The following is a 23,647-nucleotide window of genomic DNA, read 5'->3' on the forward strand; positions in this document are numbered from 1 at the left end:
GTCCTAAACTGCCCTTCAGACCATTCCTACAAACCCTAACAGATATAATTCATCACCCTCAGAAAGAATCTCGCTTCTGTACCATAGGTTGGGACCGGCTTCGATCGGCCTTGAAACAAACTACACACACGAATACTGACACAGACAATGCGGTGTATACCAGAGCAAGATGAATGTTGTGCTGTTACTTAGGAACCGTGTGACAGTTCACAGTTGCGCGCGCACTAGGATAATCAGTTCCAGGGTGGGAAAGGAACAGGTCACTGGGTCAAATTTGTGACACTGATGATAAATTTAATCTACTTTATTTTACATTTTCCTGTATAAAATTTATTTTAAGTGCCGCATTTAAAAAGTATATCAAATGGGGATTCTACTCAAGACATGCTCAGTTATCTTCTTTTCTTTTATCATACTCAACACCACAGGCTAATACCAGCTGGTTTTTATCAATCCTAACTATTAAATAAAACAAATCAACCATATAACTGTAACATATTTACCTCCGAGGATTACTGAAGCTCAACTTTTCACCTGAGAGTAGAAACAGACCCAGTTTATGAGAAGTTGTGTTCTGTTCAGTGTACAAAGAATGGGCAAATTCCAGAAGCCCAGTAATCCTAAGCATAATACTATCATCAGAACTCTTTAGAACTGGCATTCATACCGCCTGAATTTTACAAATATTTCTGTAGAGGCATTGTCATTTATAGGAATTTAGTCCATCTGGCATACAGTCTACTAAAAAAGGCAAAAGACGTCTCTGTGCCTAAGCAGCAAACCATGAGGGTGTACAGGAGGAGTGGAAGTGAAACCCCATACATTCTTAGTCCTGTTACCAGATGGAAGAGAGCAGTCAGAATTATGTGGTCTTACAATAAAGTTTGCAAACTCATCGCGGTAAAAGTGCTATATACCTCATTGCTGAATATCACTGTACTCAAAGTACTCCCCTTGGGAAGCTATGTGCCTAGTCCACCCTTCAAAACAATTTTGGAACTGGTTTTGTGGAATGGCCTTCAGAGCTGCCATCATATTACTCCTGATGTCATCAATGACATGAAAATGCCTTCCTTTCAATATCTCCTTTATGTTGAAGAACAGAAAAAAGTCACTGGAGGCTTGATCTGATGAACACAGAGGGTGTTCCAGCACAGTTGTTTACTAGCTAAAACTCCCTCACAGACAGTGTTCTTTGGTGAGCTCTTTCGGGACCNAATCAAAGTACTCCCCTTGGGAAGCTATGTGCCTAGTCCACCCTTCGAAACAATTTTGGAACTGGTTTTGTGGAATGGCCTTCAGAGCTGCCATCATATTACTCCTGATGTCATCAATGACATGAAAATGCCTTCCTTTCAATATCTCCTTTATGTTGAAGAACAGAAAAAAGTCACTGGAGGCTTGATCTGATGAACACAGAGGGTGTTCCAGCACAGTTGTTTACTAGCTAAAACTCCCTCACAGACAGTGTTCTTTGGTGAGCTCTTTCGGGACCATTCCTGCACACACCTCTCTCATGTCAAGGTCTTCAGTTAAGATTTTCCTGACTGTTTCTCTGTCATTGTTTGCTTGCTCTCTTATGCTCCTGAGAGTCAGCCGAAAATTTTTACACATAATTTTACGAACTTCTGCAACGTTTCCTTCAGTTCTGCTCATTGCTGGCCATCTTGAACTCTCTTTGTCGGTGACACTTTCTCTTCCCTCAGAAAAACGTGTCACCCATTTGTAAACCGTTGTTTTCTTCATAGAATTATCCCCATAAACTTGCACTAACAGCTCTCTGATTTCGCTTTCACTCTTGCCAAGTTTAACAAGAAATTTAATGTTTATTCGTTGCTCTAATTCAAGCCCTGAAATTATCATGACGGCACACCGAAACGCACTCAGACAATAATATATGCCACTCACAAAGAGACTGGCATAGATTAACAACAACACAGCTGTGAAACGCTGATATGTGAATGTCATCAAATCATACTGAGGTTTCTGTCCGCTGCTGCCATGGCAAGCACACAGTCATGAGTTCGCAAACTTTATTGTCAGACCTTGTATGCTCCACCCGCTTTAACCTCATAAAATGAGGTTCTGTTCTTTGCACATTGAATGGAGGCTGAATACCAATCTCGATGTAACAGTGAAAAGAAATAACTGGCCTCTGCTCAGAATCAAATTCTAGCCATCCAGTCTGTAGCCAGTTACTTTACTGACTGAGCTATCCAGTCAAATATTCTCACATTTCTCTCCACAGAGATAAAAGTTATGACTTGTCTGTAGGGCCTTATGAGACAGCTTTTTGATTTGATATCATGAAGCAAGGAGATAAATACTGGAAAGTATGAGATGATCCATTGTGTGGTGACCCAGTGTGTGATATTCAGATGAAACTGCAATATGTGTATTTATGGAATGATCCACAGTTAGTGCACTGAAGCGGTAAGAAGTGATGATGAAAACATAGACCACAGATACAAATTCTCAACCTGAGAATTATTTGGACACACAACTAAAATATTCAAGGTCATCACTACCAAACATATTTCAATAATCCCATCCATCAACAGTGATCGAGATCAATTGCAGTACTCAATGGGGAGGGGACAATCTCTTCCAGACAGTTTATACCTGGAAAACTAGTCTGAAAATACATGGATGAAACATCCTGATGTTCCATCAGAGATCAAAAGGAACTGTGCTCAGGGTCAGCCTTGTGACTCCTGTTGTTGTACAAACTCAAGTTATTATTGCCATCGCTTGTGTTAATTGAGGGAACAAAGAAGAAATCCTTGCTCTCCACTGCAATAATCGGTGTGGTCATAGTTGTCTTTTCACAGCTTGAGGAGTGGTGCGATGATGATAACGTTTCAGCGAAGATTTCATCTGGTTTCAACAGCAGTTTAAAACTCTGAAACAAGAAGTTTCACATCAATCCAATCATGGCACATACCTGGAAGGCACCAATACTTATATGCACAAATAATGTTACTTCACTGCTAATCCAAGATTGTATAAGAAGTAAAGTTACTGATTTTATGAAACTAAAACACATGTATATCCCTTCATCCCTTTCTTCCCATAATGTCAGCTGTCTCCCAATGTCCAAATATGCTCTTAGAAAATTTGTTGTTTATGGCCTTAACATTCTGTCATTCATGATTCCTCCCTGCAAGCACACAGGTAGAAGAATGGGCAGACAGACAGATGGGTCAGAATGAAGCTCATACGTCTTTGTGAAGAGCATATAAAATGATAAAATACCTGGATCAGACTTTGTTTCTGACAGAACTGCAAGAACCTGAGAACTGCGCCAGCAAGTAAGAACACAGCTGGCGATGTAGAGAGCAGCCACCCCACAGCCTTTGCCCAACTAGGATAAGGGGTTTGACCATCAGGAGGGCTGCTTGTATGGTAGAAACTGCAGAACAAGAGGACCTGTAAAATACAACAAATGATTAATGGAATGTCTTCAAGTGCTACCTATATTATGGAGCTAGAACTACAAATTAACAAGACTGGAAAGAGTGTACCCCGTAGTATGTTGCAATGAATTACCAACAGTGTAAACCAAGTTTTCTTACATATCAATGTGGCTGAAAATAAGAAATGCCTTACAGCTTTTGCTGGAAGTCTTCCATATCAAATGGAACAAAAGCCGTGAAATGGTGTATAGGTTATATGGAAATGTCCAATTATGGTCTTCTGTAATCTAGGCTTTATTATGGTCAATATGGCGGGAAATCAGAAGCGCCCAAAAAATTTCGTCAAAAGTCTCGAAACTTAAACTTTAACAATATCTGTGAAACAGTTCATAGGTTACTTAGAAAATCAATTTAAGATCTTTTATGTAAACCAAGCATTATTATGGACCAATAAGGCTGAAAACTGGAACTTCTGACAACCTTTGCTGGAAGTCTCTCATACTGAATTTCAACATCATCTGTGACATGGTTTCTGGAATATACAGAGAAGTCCATCCATTTCATTACGTAAATCAAGCTTAACTATGGATTATTATAGCTGAAAATCAGAGGCACTTGAAAATTTTAAGTAGGCTTGCTTATTTAATTTGATGAAAATCTGTCTTGCAGTACAGGTGCTGACACTAGGTCACAGAGACAGACAGACAGACATTCTTCTTTCTACTTCATAAAGAATGTGTTATAGCTATATAATTAATGATCCATTTATGTGCAAAATTTACACTGGCACATGCAACAACTGAGGCTCTTATAGTGATGACTATGAAACTTGCTGTATTCTGTGCTGTGACTGTGTAGGCTGGTAGATGTGTACCACAGTCTGGAGGAATGTGCTGCCAGCTGTGACTGAATATTATTGTCTTCTGGGGTGTAACACCATGTACATGTTTACTAATGTTTCAGAAGAATGTGCCCTCTATATCTTCAGAGTAGGAGACAGAGCAAAGAGTGGAAGAAAGTTACAGGATATAGGGGTAGAAGCCCAAGCAAATCAACAGGAGAAGAAAAAGGAAGAAAGAATCTGATGACCTTGAAAGGACGGGATTAGAAATACTGTAAAAATAATGGCTCTGGGTGACCAGTGGGTGGTACAGGGATGTCAAGAGACATTGGACATGCAGGGCCTGTTTCAATGACAGGTTAGGTGTGAGGGTACAACATTAACATGGGCTGAAGGCAGAGAAGAGGGAAAAAGAAGATGACTGCACAAAAGGAAGGAGACAAGGGTAAACAATCAGAGGATGCTTCAGAGCAAGATGCTGCTTTCATCTTCAGGGCAGAAGAGTAAGCTGAATGTGGAAAGAAGTGGTACAGATTTTGGCTTCATCCTTGCCTCCTTCCTCAAAACTGGGCAGTTTCAGAGATGAAATATGCAGACAGAGACATGCCCTCCCTATCAAGCATTAGTTTTATGCATGATTTGAAACTGTATGTTTATGTAAAATGTAAATATAGTTGCCAAAGGCGGTCCATCTGTCTCATTATTCACAAAAGGTGAATCACAGAAAAAAGTTGGTGAAGCCAAAAGCAAGCCTCTTGGAGATGGAATTCTTGTTAATATTGCTATGTGCATCAGTTTGAGAATAACCCAGCTTATTACACATTATTCTCTCTAAGAAAAGCATTAGGGTCATTGCCGTGATGTTGGGAGAAACCCAAATTTTATGCCATTAATAAAATATGAACAAAAACCTGAACTATCTTCCATCATTGCTAGGTTAAGTGGCAAAACCCAAATTATCTTCTGGTATTAGTAGGAAATGGGTTAATATCCAAATTATCTGTTTCTGTTGCTAGATAAGGGAGAAGGATGATGACAGGATAAACACATAAAAGGGATGGGAAAAAAGGAATGCAGGAGAAAAGGCAGAAGGAGACAAAGTTATGAAATGGATAAAGGTATGAAAGAATATAGGTGAGGAAGCTGTTTACTTTGAAGGAGAGGTAGGGAGGAAGGAAGGAAGGAAGGAAGGAAGGAAGGAAGGAAGAAGGGAATGACAATAGAATAGACAAGAAATGGAAAAGAAACGCTGGAGAGAGAATGCAATGGAAAAAATATGAAAAGGACACAGGAAATTTAGAAGGAAATTAATAATGCCCAACAAATTTGATGGCTATTGTAAGTAACCACCATGAGCAACAAAAATAGTTTCTGAAATGACAGTGCAAATTGCTCTGCATTAAGATGCTAGTAGTGCATAATATTAGTAACTGTTAAAAAGTTTTATTACAACTGAAACTAGAATCATAAAGCAAGCAGTATTTGTGACTTACCATCAGCAGCACAGGAACACCTGTTGTGAAGAGCACAATCAAATGAGTCATTGTGGTTTCTTGTAGCTTGATATTGCTGATGCAGCATAGTTCAGAAATATACCGCTTCTGTCCGTAGGAGTAGCTGATAGCAAGGGTCATACACAGTGAGTACAAGATGAGTGGCCAGTTAACAGAGTAGTATGAAAGCAGCAATTGTATGTGGAATCCAGCCTGATGAAAAACAGACATATATCTTACAGGTGGGGGTGAATAATTATTTTTATTTGGAATGCTGCACATGAAGATTTGAAGTGAACATGGGATGGACACCTCACAAGGAAAAATCTATTGATCAAAACTTATGAAATAGCTATAAATTATTTACAATGACTGAACAAACTTTGTGAATATGCCTGATACATGTAAAAATTGTCATTACTGTTAATGAATTCAGACACAAACTCTGATCAGTGTGGCCTTTATCAGACAACTTTCTCATACTCAGTTATATGCATAGTAATTAATGATAATGCCAAAAATTTTTGGACTGATTTTTTTTTACTGAACACAGTTAGTGGTAATTCCTTGCCATCACTTAAAAAGAAACTTCCTAGTAACCTGCTGTAGTGAGTCTAGTCATTCTGCCATTGTTAGAAGCGTCTGTGGAAGACCTGTGTCTTGAACTCCTAAAGTTAAGTCTCGGATTTTGCATGGATTGTGATGATTGCATCAATCTTCTTCCCTTCAGCACTAACTTGACATATGGAAATGGTAAAAATCACATGGTGCTACACCTCGGGAGTTTGGTGGGTGAGAGATAACGGCTATGCAGTTGCTGGCCAGATAAAGCAGAGTGAGGAAGAGCAATATCATATTGGAAAAGGCAGTCTCCAGTGCGTCATTTCTCAGGATGTATTCACTATATACCTGCCTGTACATGTAGAGCAAAATCTGTGTTGAAATTATGATTCACAGTTTGTCTCTAAAAAGTTGAACATGTGGGCTCGCGTGCTCCCCCCCCACTCACCCCCTCTCTCTCTCTCTCTCTCTCTCGTATTTTTTCTAGCCTTTGCTTGGTAGAGGCTTTCAATGGCAGACGTTCCCCTTCCTCTGGGTTCATAGAAAACTTCAGTGAGTCATAATATTTTAGAATTAATAACTGAGAAATGTTAGAGACAAACATAGTACCAAGATAAAATTAGCTACTCTGAAGAAGAAGCAGAAGAAGAAGAAGAAGAAGATTATGTAATGAATAAAAATACATATGAGAAATACAATATGAGGTAACAACAGGTTAACAAATCATGCATTGATACCATGGCAAAGCAGGATTAACAAGATCTTACTGCTATTATCCAATTTGGAAACTACTGTCAAATGTGTATAAATGCATTTTAATTTGCTTGTGCCCTAATATCAAGCCTGATCAACATTCTCACTGAAAGACCAAAAGAGCTCATTAAAAGACTAACAGTCTCACTGAAAGACAAAATAAGCTCACCAAAAGACCAAAAACAGGCTCACTGTATGACAAAACAACGAGAATTGCTGAAAAATTGAACAAGCTCAATAAAAGGCCAAACAATAAGTTCACCGAAAAACAAATAACAGGATCACGAAAAGATCAAATAGCTACTCCAGAACTATTACTTTTCCTTTCTCAGGTGGCTTTATTCTTAGGTTGATGAGGTGGGACAGCTCAGTAAATATGTATAATGACTAGCTATGGGTAGGACAATCAGGGTTTTCCCAACAGGAGTTACCATGACCAGTCAAGCTCAGCCCTGGGTCCACCCTGGCTATCTATTGAGTTCAGGTTGTGAGAACATAAAACTTACAACTTAACCCAGTTTAATATTGAGGTTTATTACGTGTGGAGCTGTATTTCCACACTCTCCAAAAGTCTTTTTAACATGTGTGCTTAAACAATAAGATAACTTTCCCATCATTTATCTCATTCTATTTATACATTGTTCACAAGCTATGCCGTTTAAATTAGAACATACAATTTTGAATCAACTGTATACAATCATTCTCTGCCCTCATTTGATGCTAAAGTACTAAACACAACTTCTCCTCCTAACAGAACATATTACATACTTTACAAATGAATGACTGGATCTGAAGTCATATTACCTGTGAAGTAAGTGGCAGCCCAACCAGAAACAGGACAATGCAGACAGAAATTGTGACTGGCCCTCTCCTACCATGAAGTGCAGGGAAGAAGTCAAGAAATGTTGAAACTATAACCAAAATTGTTCCTAACAGTGTACCAATACCTGAAAATAAAATCAATAATGTAGCTCAATGAACTTATTTAAAACCATCCGTGATCCTATTCAGGCAGGCAATACCTCAGATCTTACTCTATTATTTCACAACAAAATAGTTGCTGTATATCCATCTGATGTTAAGATGAATAACATGGGAGATGTAGCCAACAAGGAGAATGTGGCTTCCATATATACTATAAAATCTAACATAAATCAGTAAGTTAGACAACTCTCATACAGAACAAATATCACTATGATAGAGGATGAAAAAACAAAAGCTTTCAAGTGCTAATACTACATATTAATTTACATACTGTTATATTGTTTCTTAACCAATAAATATCTCTGAAATTCCATCAGAAACACAAAAACTTAATGCTTCTTTGTACCATATTTAAAAACTTGAAGTTAATTTATATTTTGATCACAGATTGCTCCATAGATAGCTGACATATTAGGCATCATAACTAACTACATACACAGACTCCTTGATAAATCAGTAGTTGCTCAGTTAAGAAATTCTCAGCCATTTGGCATCATGAAAAATTTCAATGTAATAGTAACAAAGGAAAAAAATTTAGACAAACGTTCCTTCTCCTTTCTAAGCATTATGGTGGCTATGAAGGTAGGTTTCTCTATACACAGGAGAACTGTGATACATGAAAGCTTATTCCTTCCTCAAAATATATACATCATACCTGACATCTACTGACAAATGCTGTACAAAGTGACCAACACTGAGCCACTCTCTTCGGATGTGACAGTGTTAACACAAGTACACCAAGCAAATCTAAGCAGCTTGTGGTGTGCAAAGGGTCAAGTTAAATATACAGCTCTTTTAGCTTTGGATTTGTAATACTCACCCACAAAGAATACCATGATGTACATTGCCAATGAGAATACAATTCCATGTGGTAAAGCAGCTAGTCCTCTTGCAAACACAACAAATACAATCCAAGGTCCCCCAGTGATATTCTTTGGAAACTGATTGCTGGCTCGGTAGTCAGCCATGAGACACACATATACCAGCCACATCATGACACCCCATACAAAGTGGAATAGGCATATCAGGACTGCATCCCTAACAAATAAAGACAGCACTTTTAGACAAAATTGAAATACTGTTGTATGGGCAGGGAATCTAACTATCTAACCAACTCTCTGGTGACATACTCCATGTTTTAATGCTCCTACCACCAGAACTCACCATGGACATCATCCAATTACATTTATCTTCCATACTCACAATTTATGTTCCTAAGATTCATTCTGGCATTTTCTACCGACAAAATTCTGCATGCATTCCTTGTCCATCCCATCCAAGTCACATGTCAGGTCCATCATAAATTCCCTGATTCATTGAAGCCAAAAAGACATGAAGCGTTATCCAGGTAAAGACAGTGTACTTCAGCAAGTGATAATATTAAAAGTATGGACTATGGTAGAAACAGAGAAACAGAAAACAATTTTGGATAAGAGATATTTGGAAGCTTTACATTTATCAACCCACTTACTACATGATGAGCATACAATGCCCATCCAGTGCATATGCATAATTAATGATCACAAATATCATATGACTTTATATCAATGAACAGGATACTTAATACTGCACACAACAACCTCTCACAATAGCTTTCATAATACATCTACAACATACCCCAGGGCATAATGACTTCCACAGTATGGACACTAAACAACATGGACCCACACAAACTATAACTTAATGTCGTAACTTAGCACTATATTTGGCATTTTAATCTTGAAAACCTGTTAAAATATAAATTTAATATATCTTTTAATACTTTTACTATAGTAAATTGTCAATATTTAATATATTTTCTAATATATATCCAAGGTATACTACTATTATTTAATTTTAATACTTATATTGTAACCTAACGCACAATTTATATTATAGAGTACGATGCATTGTGCAAATATGGATTCATATTAGGAGTTCAATAACCCTAGACATATCACATATTACTGCCTGATGATGGTCCCATGAGGACTGAAATATACATAGCAGGAAATAAAATCCAATCTGAACAATACTGACTGATCATGAAAACATTTGTTGTCGTGACAGCTAACCTTAACCCTATACTTTGGACAGGGCTAGGTCACATTTAAATATAGAGATGATGATGTAAACACAGATTTCAGCCTTGTTACAAGAAGCCAATTACCTACCAGAACAGAGTATGTTTGGAGAAAAATTCTACTATGCCTAAGGGACATCTGCATTTCCACAGTGGTTTCTCATTCTGCAATATGCAATGAACTGTTTGTGAATAGCACTGCACTGAGAAATATAAACATTGACATTACTGAGGAACCTACTGCCTCTTTCAACAGGGCCAAATTTTTTCAAAAATGTAAGATTTGAGGTTTTTTCCAGAATGTTCATAATATTTTATTCATCTTTTATATCAGATTATGACAGATGATTTAGGGAATATTATCTGTGTTGATATGAGCTCAGTCATGGGGAAGAAACAAAGCCCATGACAACTTTACACACAGCTAATAAAAGATGAAGTAAAAAAGTAAGTCACCCTGTGCTTAATTAATTAGGCAATATGCCATGAAGACTGGGGAGTGGAGGTACAGAAGATTGATCACATGCTTACTACATGGTTATATCATGCTTGCAGTTAATGTACTGTCACATATCCAGAAAACGTGACAAGAAATTAATGGGTTCCAGATTTGACAAAGCTGTTTACTGGATAACTTGTTTACAATTACGATTATAATCACTCTGAAATAACGTCTTCCAGATGATGCGACCTGACTAATCGAATGTCTCTCGCGTTTCGTCTTCTGGTTCTTGGCTGTGCTTGTTTCTTCTGCTCTGAACTGCTCTCAGTTCTCCTTTGGTCTGACCTGTTCTCAATTTTCTTCTGGTCTCCTCTGATCTCTGTTCTCTTCTCTGGTCGTCTCTGATCTGATCTCCACTCCGGTCTTCTCTGATCTCTTATCTTCTATAGTCGGACGGACTGGAAGACGTCATCTTCAAGGGTTTAACTTCCAGTGTTACCTAAGAGAATCAGTAGCTGGTCTATCCGTTGCTGCAGGAACGTATTTTCATTTTTAGGTAACACATTGATTTTATCTCTAGTGTATTGGTTGTTGCAGGAACAACGCTTATTGAGCCGTTGCCCGGCAATGGACGTCTCTAGGCAGTGTTTACTGAGTGTTGCTCAGAAATGGTCTATTCCAGCTTGCTGTCCTGGCCACGTGTTTTAACAAGCCGTTGTCTAGCAATGGACGTCAGATCTGACTCAAGATATTCCGGCTTTTTTCAGTATTAATGCAGTGCTTGTTGGCTTACAGATGAAACCTCTTTCCAACACCATAAACTGTCACAATTATTTTCTGGACATTATCCATCGTCCTGTTTTTTATTCAAAACACAACATTTCAGAGACTGGATTCTGTCTCCATCTCCGAAAAAGTCAGTCCCTATCAACTGGGCACAACTCAGTATGCTTTTACCTGAAAACAAACACAGAGTCCAGTCTCCGAAATGTTGTGTGTTAAAACATGATGAATGGATAAATGTCCAGAACTGTATAATATATCAACACAGACTTTTAGATCTTACCTGAGTAGATTTGTGTTCTGCTTGTTATGGCTGCTGATTGCTGTTAAACCTCCAAGACCAAGATTCAGTGAGTGGAACACATAGCAGCCAGCCGCCATCCATACAGTGAGATCTGTTAGGCTACTCCAGTCCGGTGACACAGCCTGTGACACATTCCTGCTCCACAGGAGCAGGCCACGAACCAGTAGGATCCCAGCAACAAGGAAAGTTATTGGTGTAGCCACATAGCACAGCTACACAACAGGAAATATCTCTGCTTTTATATTTCAGAGCATATCACTAAGCATGTATATGTCATAATTACATGGTAGATATGGGAAATTATTTATGATTGGGGGACCAGGCAGGCTAGTTTAATGTTATATGGGCCAAAGAGACTTGGGAGAAACTTTCTGTGGTTTAGAAAATTATCAAATTCTGTCAAGAATACTGCCCACCTCAGCCTTTGCCATTTGTTCACCCTAATAATATTTGGTGAAAAACAAGAAATCTGAAGCCCATCATTTTGTTATCTCCTATCTTAGGTCCAGATATTCTCTGCAGCAATTTGTTCTCAAACAAGTTCAAACTATCTTCTTCCCTAAAGGATAACAGACCAAGTTTCACACCCTTGTGAAAAAAAAACAGTAAATTTATTGAATGTTTTAATCCATAGGGGTTTTAGGTAAAGGACTGGAAGATAAAAGATTCTGAATTGAATAGTAGCAAATATTCTTTTAATTTATTCTGCTCTTAACTTCTTTCTGAATGTAATTTTGATGTTAATTCAAAATACCTGAACTTAGCCATACTTTCAAAGACTCCATTAGTTATCATCATAAAATTATTTCACCCTGCACTATGGTAATCAGGCATGAACATACATGTAATGTTCTGTGTATTTCTTCATGAACCTCCCTGCTACTATCTAATGGTATTCTAAGCTTCTCTTCACAGTAATAATGTTTTTGCTCAGTAAATTAACATCATTATCCAAAAACATAAAATACTAATGGGAAATGGGTTGGCTATGAAAATAGGAGACAGCTCTCTGGTTCATCAACCCTTCTGACCATGGGATAGCAGAGACTTTTTCTGAAAGATAAAGTTTATGAAGTGTACCACTCATCTCTATCTAGTGCTGAAGTTAAGAATACGTAGTGTTATACATGTGCTTCACCTGTGCTACCCACCAAAGTTTGTAGGTACAGGGATTACTTTATGTTTGTTTCGGTAAAACATAAATTCCTGTCAATCCATACGCCGCAACTTAACATGAATCTGCTGCAAGATATGACAGGTTAAATAGAAGCCATCAATTTCTATTTGACATTTTTCCATCCACTCAAGACAAAATTCACCTTTCCAGTATGTCGTATTCCTGCAGCAAGGCAAGCTGCTACAGCACCCCATGTAATTGCTAGTCCAATTACCAAACTGCCTTGAATGCTGCCAAATATTTCCAACCCAGAAGATACACCTAGGATCTCACCAGTGAAGTATTTTGCTGAGCTGGTCACTAAAATGAATCAGAAGCATTAGTAAATTAATTAGTTAATGTAAAACAAATCAACCAACAAACTAATTAACAAATTCCAAGGAGAGGAGTCCTTATTGAGAAGCCACCAGTTGCTCAGTTACTCAAGAACCTCCTAGTATTTTATGGAACCTGAAGGTTCATTACTATGTTCACAATAGCCTGAAACCAATCCTTTTCCTGAGCCTGTTGAATCCAGCCCATACCATGCCATCCCATTTTTCTAATATCCATTTTTATATTATTCTTCCATGTACATCTGGGTATTCCTAGTGATTTCTTTCCTTCTGACTTTCCCATCAAAAAACTATATTCATCCCTCCTCTCTCTATGAATGCTATAGCCTGCCCATCTCATCCTCCTTGTCTTGATGGTCTTAATTATATTTGGCGAGATGTAAAAGTTTTGAAGCTCCTTATTATGCACTCTTTTCCAGCCTCCTATTACAGGGTGGGGTGCAGAAACTTCCTTTTTGTGAAGACGCATTGTGAAGGGAGAGGAGGTCGCAGAAAAGTGGGGATAGGCTGGGCGAACGCAGCAGTCACGGAAGTTTCTAATACCCCTCAGTAGGAAACATGAGGTGGACGAGTGAGTAGCACGCGTTTGCTGTTGAAGCCTATTTTTCGAACAAGCATTCCTACGTGGCCATGCAGCATGCGTTCCGTACTCACTTCAGAATTAAGCCCAGAGGTCTGTTTCCCGACTGGAAATCAATTGTTTTGTGGGTAGAGAACTTTAGGACAACCAGGAGTGTGGTGAAAAAATCATCAGGATGACAACGGACCGTTACAACACCAGAAAATGTGGAGGCAGTTCAACAGTCGATTTTGAGATTTTGAGTTAAATTATCAGCATTTACAGAAGCCCTATGAAGTTACTACAGAATTAGGCTTGTATTAATATTGTCAAAGTCACAAAGGAGATAACCAACTGCACTCACTGCCAGTATAATTGTGATAATGTGCCCAAGGAAGGTCACAGTCTCCTGAGTTGTAGATGTACAGCACAGACCATGACAGCAAACAGGCTTCAGAAATGGAGAACACTATAGAACTCCAGCACATGGAGAAACCCAAACCTACAGACAGAAAGAATCAGAAACCGGTTAATAAAGCAGAATTTGTGACACCCTGAACAAACATTCTGCCGCACATGATCCAGTGAGCACTGCTAAACAACAGCTTATGATGAAGAGTTCTGTCTTCAGCAATATAATACCATGTGGTCCAGTGAAAGAAAGTCAAACTGATGTTTTGGAGGAATATGTTTCCTCCATCATCAGGGCTGAAGATTAAGTCAAGCAAGAAAACCAGAGGCTACCCTCCTTTGAATGCTACAGGCTACGTGTCACGGCTAGTAAGAACTACAATTATACTCGTACAACTTGGTGACAAAGTTCTGTGCGTGATTTCTACCAGTAAAGGTTCTGACTATGCTGACTTTGCCTGATATAATATAATATATAAACGTTGCACCATTCCCATGTTTTTAATTGTTAACATATAAAAGTAAACACATATTTCATATAGAACTTCCAAGTACTTGTACCTATCCCCATCTGTACATTTATCACATGACTACTTCCAATGCTCCATTAATTACCGCCACCAAACCAAAAGATAAATACAGATTTTGCTTGACCACTGTACTGTTTCAAAAAGGATGAAAAGGATAGAATATAAAAAAGGACAGTCTTACCAAAAGCTACATATTTTTTGACCTAGCATCACATCAGATTTCAGCATCCTGTATTATACACAAGTAACAGGCTTGAATCAACCCTATATTTCAAGTTTGCACAGCTTACATGTTGTTATCATTGATGGTAGGGAATTAAACAATACAACAACCAGGTGGCCTCTAATGCTATTATGTTCATAACAAGTGCCACAATAATATGTAAATTGATTAAGAATTTATTAGAAGGTATATACATGTATGAACATACAGACATAGTGATACCATAAACCCACCTTTCCTTGTCACACAACGAAAGCATACTAAAAGGCTTATTCTTTTGTGAACAAAGCAGCTGTAATTTCATAGACTGGTAAAGTGATCCTCATAAATGCCATTATGATTGCCACCTACGAGACTTCATTCAGGAGTAATGGAGAGATGATATATCACATCTATAATTTGTTTCAATTATCACATGCAGTTAATACAAGTCACAATTCAGTATCACATAAAGACTCCTGCCATTAATGATCTCCTGCCTATTACAAGTAACCTACAAGTCTGTTCTGGCTTTAGTCCCATGGACATGAAGACTATTAGCATAACTTCTTTCTCATGAACAGTAGTTCAAAATGCATTTTTATAATTATCACCTTATGAACTTTGTTTTGACATTCTAAGTATTCTGTCCACTTTGTTCTGTGGCATTATCTTTTGGGGTAATACCTCGTTTAGTGTACAAATTTTTAGAATTCAAAAAAGAATAATTAGAATTATGAGTGGGCTAAGAGCAAGGGATTCCTGTAGACAAGCATTTAGGGATTGGGGGATTTTGCCACTCCAGTCCCAATATATATTTTCTTTATTGATATTTGTTGTAAATAATAAGGGTCTATTCCATACATCAACACAGATTCATGGTCTCAATACAAGGCACAGTTTAGATTTATATTGCCCTCAGACAAATTTAACAGTTCATCAGAAGGGTCCTTATTGCTATGGAATTAAACTTTTTAATTGTCTCCCATTAAAAATAAAGGAAGTAGTACATGATAATAAGGTATTTAGAGTGGCCTTAAACGCCTTTNTCGTTAATGTTTCTTGAAAAATTCAATTATAGTGAAGTGTATCTTGAGTTCATCTAACTGTATGCAAAATTCACAAAGCAAAGTAGGAACTGCAAATATAGTAAATTTTTCCTAATGGCATCATAAGGGACCTGAAACTGTTTCTGTTTAATAAAAGTGCTTATTTCTAAACACAAATAAATTACATGATACATACCCTATATATTTGTGTATTTATTACATAAATCACAGGTTACTACACACTGCACTGTTGTTGAGCAAAACTTATTTCCAGTTTTCCTTTTCTGTCTCTTTCTTTTTTACTTTTCCAAGCAGTACACTAAAGTATTCTGCATATATGAGGGCTATTCAGAAAGTAACCTCTGGTGAGCTGTTAACAAAACAAGCAATGAGAAAAAAAAAGTATTATATACTAAAAATATGTGCATACTTAAGTTACTTCTCAGTGTAATCAATGCTGGAATTGAGGCACTTGTCATATCAGGGAATAAGTTTTTGTATACCAGTGTCAAAGAAGTCTGTTGCCTGTGAGCTCAGCCATATTCCGATACCTTCCATTAACTCCTCATTATTGCTGAAGTGCTGTGATCCTAATCAGTTCTTGAGGCAGGTAAACAGGTGNGGATATAATCTCCAACTTGACTGGTATGCCATGTAACGAACATACTTCATTATAGTTGATGGATGTTGTGATCTTTTATGGTTTGAGATATATAAGTTGCTAAGTTGAATGAATTTATTATGTAATGTGTTTTTATTACAATTTTAACTTATTTTATTTACAATTAAACATGGTATAGTGTTATGTATATTTTAGGTTGATGTATATTTTATGTTGACTAGTTCCATTGTTGGAGCATTTGTTGAAGATATTTGACTTGTTCTGTGTCCAGTGGTGTTGGCCTGTAATTGGATTTGCTTGAATGCAATAAATACTATACTATACTATACTATATTCGTTAATGTTTCTTGAAAAATTCAATTATAGTGAAGTGTATCTTGAGTTCATCTAACTGTATGCAAAATTCACAAAGCAAAGTAGGAACTGCAAATATAGTAAATTTTTCCTAATGGCATCATAAGGGACCTGAAACTGTTTCTGTTTAATAAAAGTGCTTATTTCTAAACACAAATAAATTACATGATACATACCCTATATATTTGTGTATTTATTACATAAATCACAGGTTACTACACACTGCACTGTTGTTGAGCAAAACTTATTTCCAGTTTTCCTTTTCTGTCTCTTTCTTTTTTACTTTTCCAAGCAGTACACTAAAGTATTCTGCATATATGAGGGCTATTCAGAAAGTAACCTCTGGTGAGCTGTTAACAAAACAAGCAATGAGAAAAAAAAAGTATTATATACTAAAAATATGTGCATACTTAAGTTACTTCTCAGTGTAATCAATGCTGGAATTGAGGCACTTGTCATATCAGGGAATAAGTTTTTGTATACCAGTGTCAAAGAAGTCTGTTGCCTGTGAGCTCAGCCATATTCCGATACCTTCCATTAACTCCTCATTATTGCTGAAGTGCTGTGATCCTAATCAGTTCTTGAGGCAGGTAAACAGGTGGTAGTTGCTTGGAGTGAGATCAGGGCTGTAAGAAGGGTGCTCAGACAACTCCCAGTTGAAATGCTCCAGCAGTGCTTGAGTGCAAGCAGCTGCATGTGGACACACATTGTCTTGGAGGAGCAGTACTCATACATCGGATGTCAGCATTGCTTGCCTTTTGTTCTGAATGGCTCTATGCAGTCTTTTTAGTGTTTTGCAATATACTTCTGACATTACTGTGGCCCCCTGTTGTATGAATTCCACCATCAGCACTCCTTTCCTGTCCCAGAAAACAGCTGCCATTAGCTTTATGGTCGGCAGACAACATTTGTTTAAACTTCTTCGCCTTGTTTGGTGAATGTGTGTGCTTTGACTGCGCTTTGGTTTCAGCATTCACAAATGAAACCCAGGTTTCATTACATGTTACTCATATGATGTGACTGAGAAACTCATTGCCACCTTTGTGGTATATCTCTAAAAAAAAGTCAAAGTCAAAGCCATTCTCTACATTTTGTGTGCACCTGTGAGCGTTTTCTGAGGCCATTTTAAGAAAAAATTGTGATAGCCTAGACTGTGATATGTAGTAAAGAACACTGCATGAAATTTGCAGAAGTTCACGTAAAACACGTAAAAAATTGTGAACCGCAGTCTTTCACAAATTTTTTAGTCAACATTATGAACAAGATCACACCCACTACAGACGGCCAGTTGACCACTTCATTCTTCATCATGAACATTTGCTCGCCCATCTTTGAACATTCTACACCACTGACTTCCAGTTCATTTACTCATTATATTTTGGCCCTAAACCACACATATTTCATGATGGATGTCCACAGCACTAGTGATTTTAGCATGAATAAAGTGGATAACAGCGTGAATTTTGCAGCTGGCAAGATTATCAATCACAGGACACAACATAACTCACTCTGGGGAGACAAAAACAAACAGTAGGTGACCGGTTATATGATAGTTTATAAGGCAACGAGTCATGTGATGCTACTTTGCATACGCAAGCTATCCCCTGCTCCTATGTTAGTTGTCTGAAACAAATGGAGGTTACTTTCAGAATAGCCCTCAAACTTCATCTAAGGGCGAACTTCATTGTTTCCCATTAATGGCAGGAATATTCTTTACCAGATAACTTTAAAGGCACACAGTAATGGAAAAAGATTATATGAACAAAACAGAATAAATATTCAAATAGACTACTTTGTTAAATGTTTTAAATTCCTTTTCCATCTCCTCATTAAATGGTTTTCATATTTTTTGAATGAATGCATCCTGTTGTGTATTATATATTTCATATGGTTTTCTTTTATTACAGGTATTCTTACATCAGTTCTTACTTTTCATTCATAAGGCCAGAGACATATTCCAACAACAGAGTTTTCCATTTAAGATCAGCCTCAGTTTAGAAATATTTTACTCAAATTTGTAAAATGTACAGTCATTATCATATTCCATCTAGAAATTAGGCTATGTATGGGTGACATGTTTTAAGTCACAGAATTGAAGTTCAATGGGTGTCCATCTCATCTTCCTGTGGGATGGTATTTCAGAATCTGTTTTGTGAACTTCTGGTCTTCCAATCAGCAAGTCATAAATCCAAGTCATTTATTCCAGAGTGTGTGGATTTCTTTTCTAAAGATTCAGCTTTGTGTTTCCCTAAAATTTCATAATTTCATTTGTGGTTTAAAACAGTGTTTAAATGCAGCTTGTAGTCCATTGCTGCAATGTCCCAATGTCCAAATTCCGCTGCCAAAAAGGGACTCTGTATAACTTCAATCTCGAGATTGTTTGAACTAAATAACATTTCAGACTATTAATATAAGACTCATATGTAAAAAAAAATATGATTTTCGGTTATCACATCATGATTCACACACTTGTAACATGACTATTTTCAGAAATTGCTCTATTCACTTTCTTTGTTGGCCCTAAATTCAAATACATGTTTTACCTTCAGTAATGTAAGAAAAGTACTGGTGTGTTGTCAACCACATGAAAACTTTTCATGATGGCTTTATATTAAAAGTAGTTTGAAAAACAAATTAAACTGGAACACAGCAACAGAAAGAAAGCTGATTTCTGCCTGTGTCATTCTGACTTTTTGCCTGGCTTACTTTTCAATCAAGAAGATGGAGGCAATATGTTCCTCTGAAATGTTGGTTGACTTTCACTTGACTAGGTGACATTATGTTCCAGAAGACAGAGCTCTTAACAGAGAGAAATTCAACACCAATGAAAAATTAATGGTTTGGGACACCAGAACCTTCTCTCATGACAATAAATGTGTTAGGTGATCATAACCAAAGCTGAAAGCCGAAAATTTCTGAACACCAGAGGGATTTAACTATTTATATATGTGAGAAGTATAAATCCAAGAGTGTAATAAGTAGAGTCTAAAAGGTTCTGATGATGATGTTTAACACACAGAATTACAGGGTTCTGGACTTTGTCCATCATCCAGTATTCTAAAAACTAGAGAACACAATATTTTGGAAGTGAGGGGGAGAGACACCTACTCTGTTGGTTCCCTTAGAAAGAGCTATCTTCAATCACTGGACAGCCCAGTCAGTATAATTACAGCTACATCAATACCCGAGACCAGGCTTTGTCAAACAGAGATAACAGGAAAATATGCAACAAAAACTGTGATAGAGCATGCACAGACCTGACACTAAGATAGGAAGTAGCCTTTTCAGTGCCATCTAACAACTTCAAGAGCTGGTCAAAATGTGTGTGTGTGGGGGGGGGGGGCGGAAGAGTATGTAAATGATGAGAAATTATTAACTGGCTATTTGGAAGATGGCAGAAAAACTATACATTAACAGAGATACTGTAGGATTGATTTTGATCAAAGACTGAACATAATGAAAGTCTGTGAAAAAGTGATAGTACAAGATCCCTGTTGCAAGAAAAAATGAGAAAGGCTGCACGCAACTTTCTGCAAGATTGTTTGAAGTACCCAGTTAAAAATGGTGACTGGTGATGACACTTGGGTCTTCCAACATGAACCAAGAAACAAAATAACAAAGACTCCAATGGAAAATTCCAGTCTTTGAGAGAGAAAGAAAAAACATGTCAAAATCGAAGCTCTAAATGATATATTCCACATATTTTCATATAAAACAAATTATCCATTACAAACGTGTTTCTTCGAAAAAGTCAAACAAACATTTCATTCAAGTCCTGTAATATTTACAGAACTGTATTCATAAAAAAAAATCAATCTTTAATCAGACAAATGTATTTTGCATTAGAACAATGCACCATCCCATATAGCACAAGGGAAGACAATAAAATTTACATGGGAAGAAATGGCCTGTGTGGTGATGTGAAAATAACTGCTATTAGTGAAATTTATAAAGCATTAATTGGTAAGTTGTGACTGAAAGATTATGTTTATTGTTTAGTGTTAAACTAGAAGATGGCAATCATAATGCTCTGCTTCCAGTTGAAGACAAAGAGAGGTTAGGTATTTTTGAAAAAGTCCCTTTTTTAACAATTTTCTGTAAAAACTTCAGCAGGTTTTATGTTAGTGTTAATATAAAATACTCTACTTACCTGATAAGAGAGGGCACAACTTTGGAAACAGAACTGCTGGTGACTGTCTACCCACCTGCCCCAGGCCACTCTCCACCAGAACAACAGGAATACCCAAAACAAGATACAGTATCACAGTGCAGAGTAGGAAGGCTGCTCCTCCATTCATTTCACACAGCACAGGGAACACACAGATACCCTGCAAACCTGCAACATTTCAGTGGCTCATACTACAGACAAGTTAACCTGGCTGATATGCTAAGCCTTCTACGGTCTCTTTAAACAAGATATTACTTTAGCATCTTCAGTTTCCAGGATGGAACAAATAAGTAAACTCAATTTTTTTTCATAGCAAACTCAAACATTATTGTCTTCTAGAATGTGGCATCGTGCAGTCAGATATAAGTTCAGCAACAGTTTACAGAATTGTGCTGCCTCCAAAAATGTTAAAATGTGTCTTAATATGCAAACCCTTTAACAAGCCAATTTACCTGTTGTGAATCCAAGACTTGTCAGAAAGAAAACTCCTCTCTCATTCCATGTGGATCGGTATCGGCCTTTGTGCATTTTTTGTTGTGTGTCAGTGGTGGCAGGGTATCTATTGCAGTTTTCCTGAAAGCATATGAACATGGGTATTTATGTCTAACTCCTATTTTAAACCATAATTCCTGCAGAATATTGTATTGTTTGGGGTTTAAGAGTTGTTCAGTTGTAGTGTTTTAGATGGCTTAAACTGACTTGTCCAGTTGTACTTATGTAACAGTTTATGGATGTAAATAAATTATAAATTACGAATTATCAAACCTACTGTTGCAAACTAATCACAGCTCAAGTACCACACTATGTAATCATAATTATTGGATTTAATAACAAGCATACTTCAAAGAAAAGTTGTAAATCTTATGAGATCTACAGTATACCAATTTAACAAAAACTGAAATGGTCAGAAAAAAGTAGTCTGCATGTGAAAAATACATAAAATGTTTGATAAGAAAACTTCAAGAAAAGCGGCCATTAGTCAGGTCTATGTGCACATGGGATGGTAATATTAAAATGGTTCTAGGACTGCACTCAGGATAGGGTCCAATGGTGGACTTCTGTGAACAATAATGACATCTGAGGTTCCACAAAAGAAGGAAATATCTTTACCACCAAAATAGTCAATGCTCACAAAATCCCCTGTACCTTAGAACTAAAACCAAAGAGGATTCTGATTAATTTTTAATTTGAAGGCTTCACTAATATCTTTCTATTCTTCCTCATAAAAAAAAAGTTATCCCTGTAACAGGCCATGAGAAGCACAATAGACCACTGTATGTTGTGGTGCAAGGGCCAAGAAGGCCCACCCCTTATACATTCAACAGGCCATGAAGGCCCATAGGGTTTTGAGACATCGATGCTCCCACATTTTCTCTACACAATCGGCTCACAGATGGCGGTAAGGTTGTCAGTCTTACATGCCAGCCACCCTTTACCCCCCAGGAAGAATCCTGGTACTCATTTCAGTTAGAGGCTGAGTCAAGCCAAGGGTCATAGCACAACTGGAAGGATTAGGTCAACTGAGAAAATCCACCTCGTCAGGACTTGAACCTGCGACCTTCCGGCTTATAGCACAGTGCCTCAGCCAACTACACTACCATGTGCCCCCATTCTTTCTCATATTAAGATAATTTTTACAAACAATTCCATTTCTTTTCTCTCTTTCCACACACACTATAACAAACAACAAAAAACAGTTTCTTACCTCATATTCACAGTCAAACTTGCTGTCTACATCTTTGTTTGTGTTTGACACTTCGGTGTTGTTAGTCAATGAACTGACAGCTGAGGTAATAGACAACTCAGTGTGCTGGTCCACCATCCTAGTACACTGCTCTCTGCTGCTCCTCTTTCTTGACTAGGGCACTGTACTCTCTTTGCCACCAACACTGGTACATCTTGACCTAGAAAGCTTTCTCTCTCTTTTGTCCTGCTTTCCCCTATCCATTTTCAAGGTCAGGGGAAGGGTTCACAAACTCTTACTCTGATGGAGAAAGCTGAATATGTATTTCTTTATTATACTAATGCAGATATAAAAAGAGACTGTTTAGTATACTTAGTGAAGGAGAGTTGAAATAGTCATCAAGATTTAGAAAGAAATATAGTTATGGAGTAAAGAAAGGGGTGAAAAATATTTTTTGTGACTGTGTACCTCACTACTGCTGATCTTAACTTGCTACAGATCAATTGTCGCAAAGATAATCCCACTATAAACATCATAATTATTTTCTATTTTATTTTGTTAAAAAAATATAAAAAATATTTCAAATAAAAGCTGTAGATCTAAATGAGATCCATATTTAATTCAAAATGTTTTTTTTGCAAACTAAGCAAATTATCAGTTTTAAAAAACTGAACAATTTTTTTTTTTTAGTTTCACATACAGTTGAGGCTACATTAATCTGTCTATATGTTTAAAATATTTATTCTTATGTCTTTTTTGGAGTATTTATTATTCCTAAATTAAGTTAAAAATGTATTTCGAAATCTATTGCTGTATTATAGTGATGAATCACTGTGTGAATGTTATGTTATTTTTTACTTATGTTATTTTTGATGTAAGGTTGTTGATATTTGACATGTACAATTGTAATTCTCTAC

The 23,647-nt window shown here is 37.2% G+C and overlaps 2 protein-coding genes across 9 annotated transcripts in view; one reads left to right on the forward strand and one right to left on the reverse strand.

Annotated features, from left to right (window-relative positions):
* Positions 1-18,840, forward strand: part of LOC111862737 (odorant receptor 4-like) — a 31,109-nt gene extending 12,269 nt beyond the window's left edge. For 3 of the 6 annotated variants that reach the window (XM_033750774.1, XM_023848372.2, XM_033750780.1), the window contains one exon: positions 4,380-5,390. The gene's annotated coding sequence lies outside the window, so the exon portion shown is untranslated. Of the gene's footprint in view, positions 1-4,379; positions 5,391-7,818; positions 7,893-18,785 lie in introns of those variants that run through there. The other 3 variants (XM_033750778.1, XM_033750777.1, XM_033750776.1) reach the window with 3 other exon arrangements.
* Positions 1,318-23,285, reverse strand: LOC111862736 (sodium- and chloride-dependent glycine transporter 2). 3 transcript variants are annotated; one of them, XM_023848370.2, is made up of 11 exons: positions 22,752-23,285; positions 21,499-21,619; positions 21,029-21,214; positions 14,075-14,212; positions 12,959-13,116; positions 11,619-11,851; positions 8,869-9,086; positions 7,869-8,011; positions 5,751-5,963; positions 3,256-3,429; positions 1,318-2,902 (listed from the first exon to the last, which is right to left on the reverse strand). In XM_023848370.2, exons 1-11 carry the CDS (start codon positions 22,866-22,868, stop codon positions 2,678-2,680), a joined length of 1,926 nt encoding a protein of 641 aa, XP_023704138.1. In that variant the 5' UTR covers positions 22,869-23,285; the 3' UTR covers positions 1,318-2,677. The 3 variants fall into 3 exon arrangements, with proteins under 3 accessions (XP_023704138.1, XP_033606664.1, XP_023704139.1); XM_033750773.1 differs by lacking the exon at positions 21,029-21,214; XM_023848371.2 differs by lacking the exon at positions 22,752-23,285 and having other exon boundaries at positions 21,029-21,206; positions 21,499-22,329.
* Positions 23,286-23,647: the final 362 nt, after the last annotated feature.

The sequence above is a fragment of the Cryptotermes secundus genome, unplaced genomic scaffold (assembly GCF_002891405.2).
Source record: "Cryptotermes secundus unplaced genomic scaffold, Csec_1.0 scaffold5, whole genome shotgun sequence".
NCBI lineage: Eukaryota > Metazoa > Arthropoda > Insecta > Blattodea > Kalotermitidae > Cryptotermes > Cryptotermes secundus.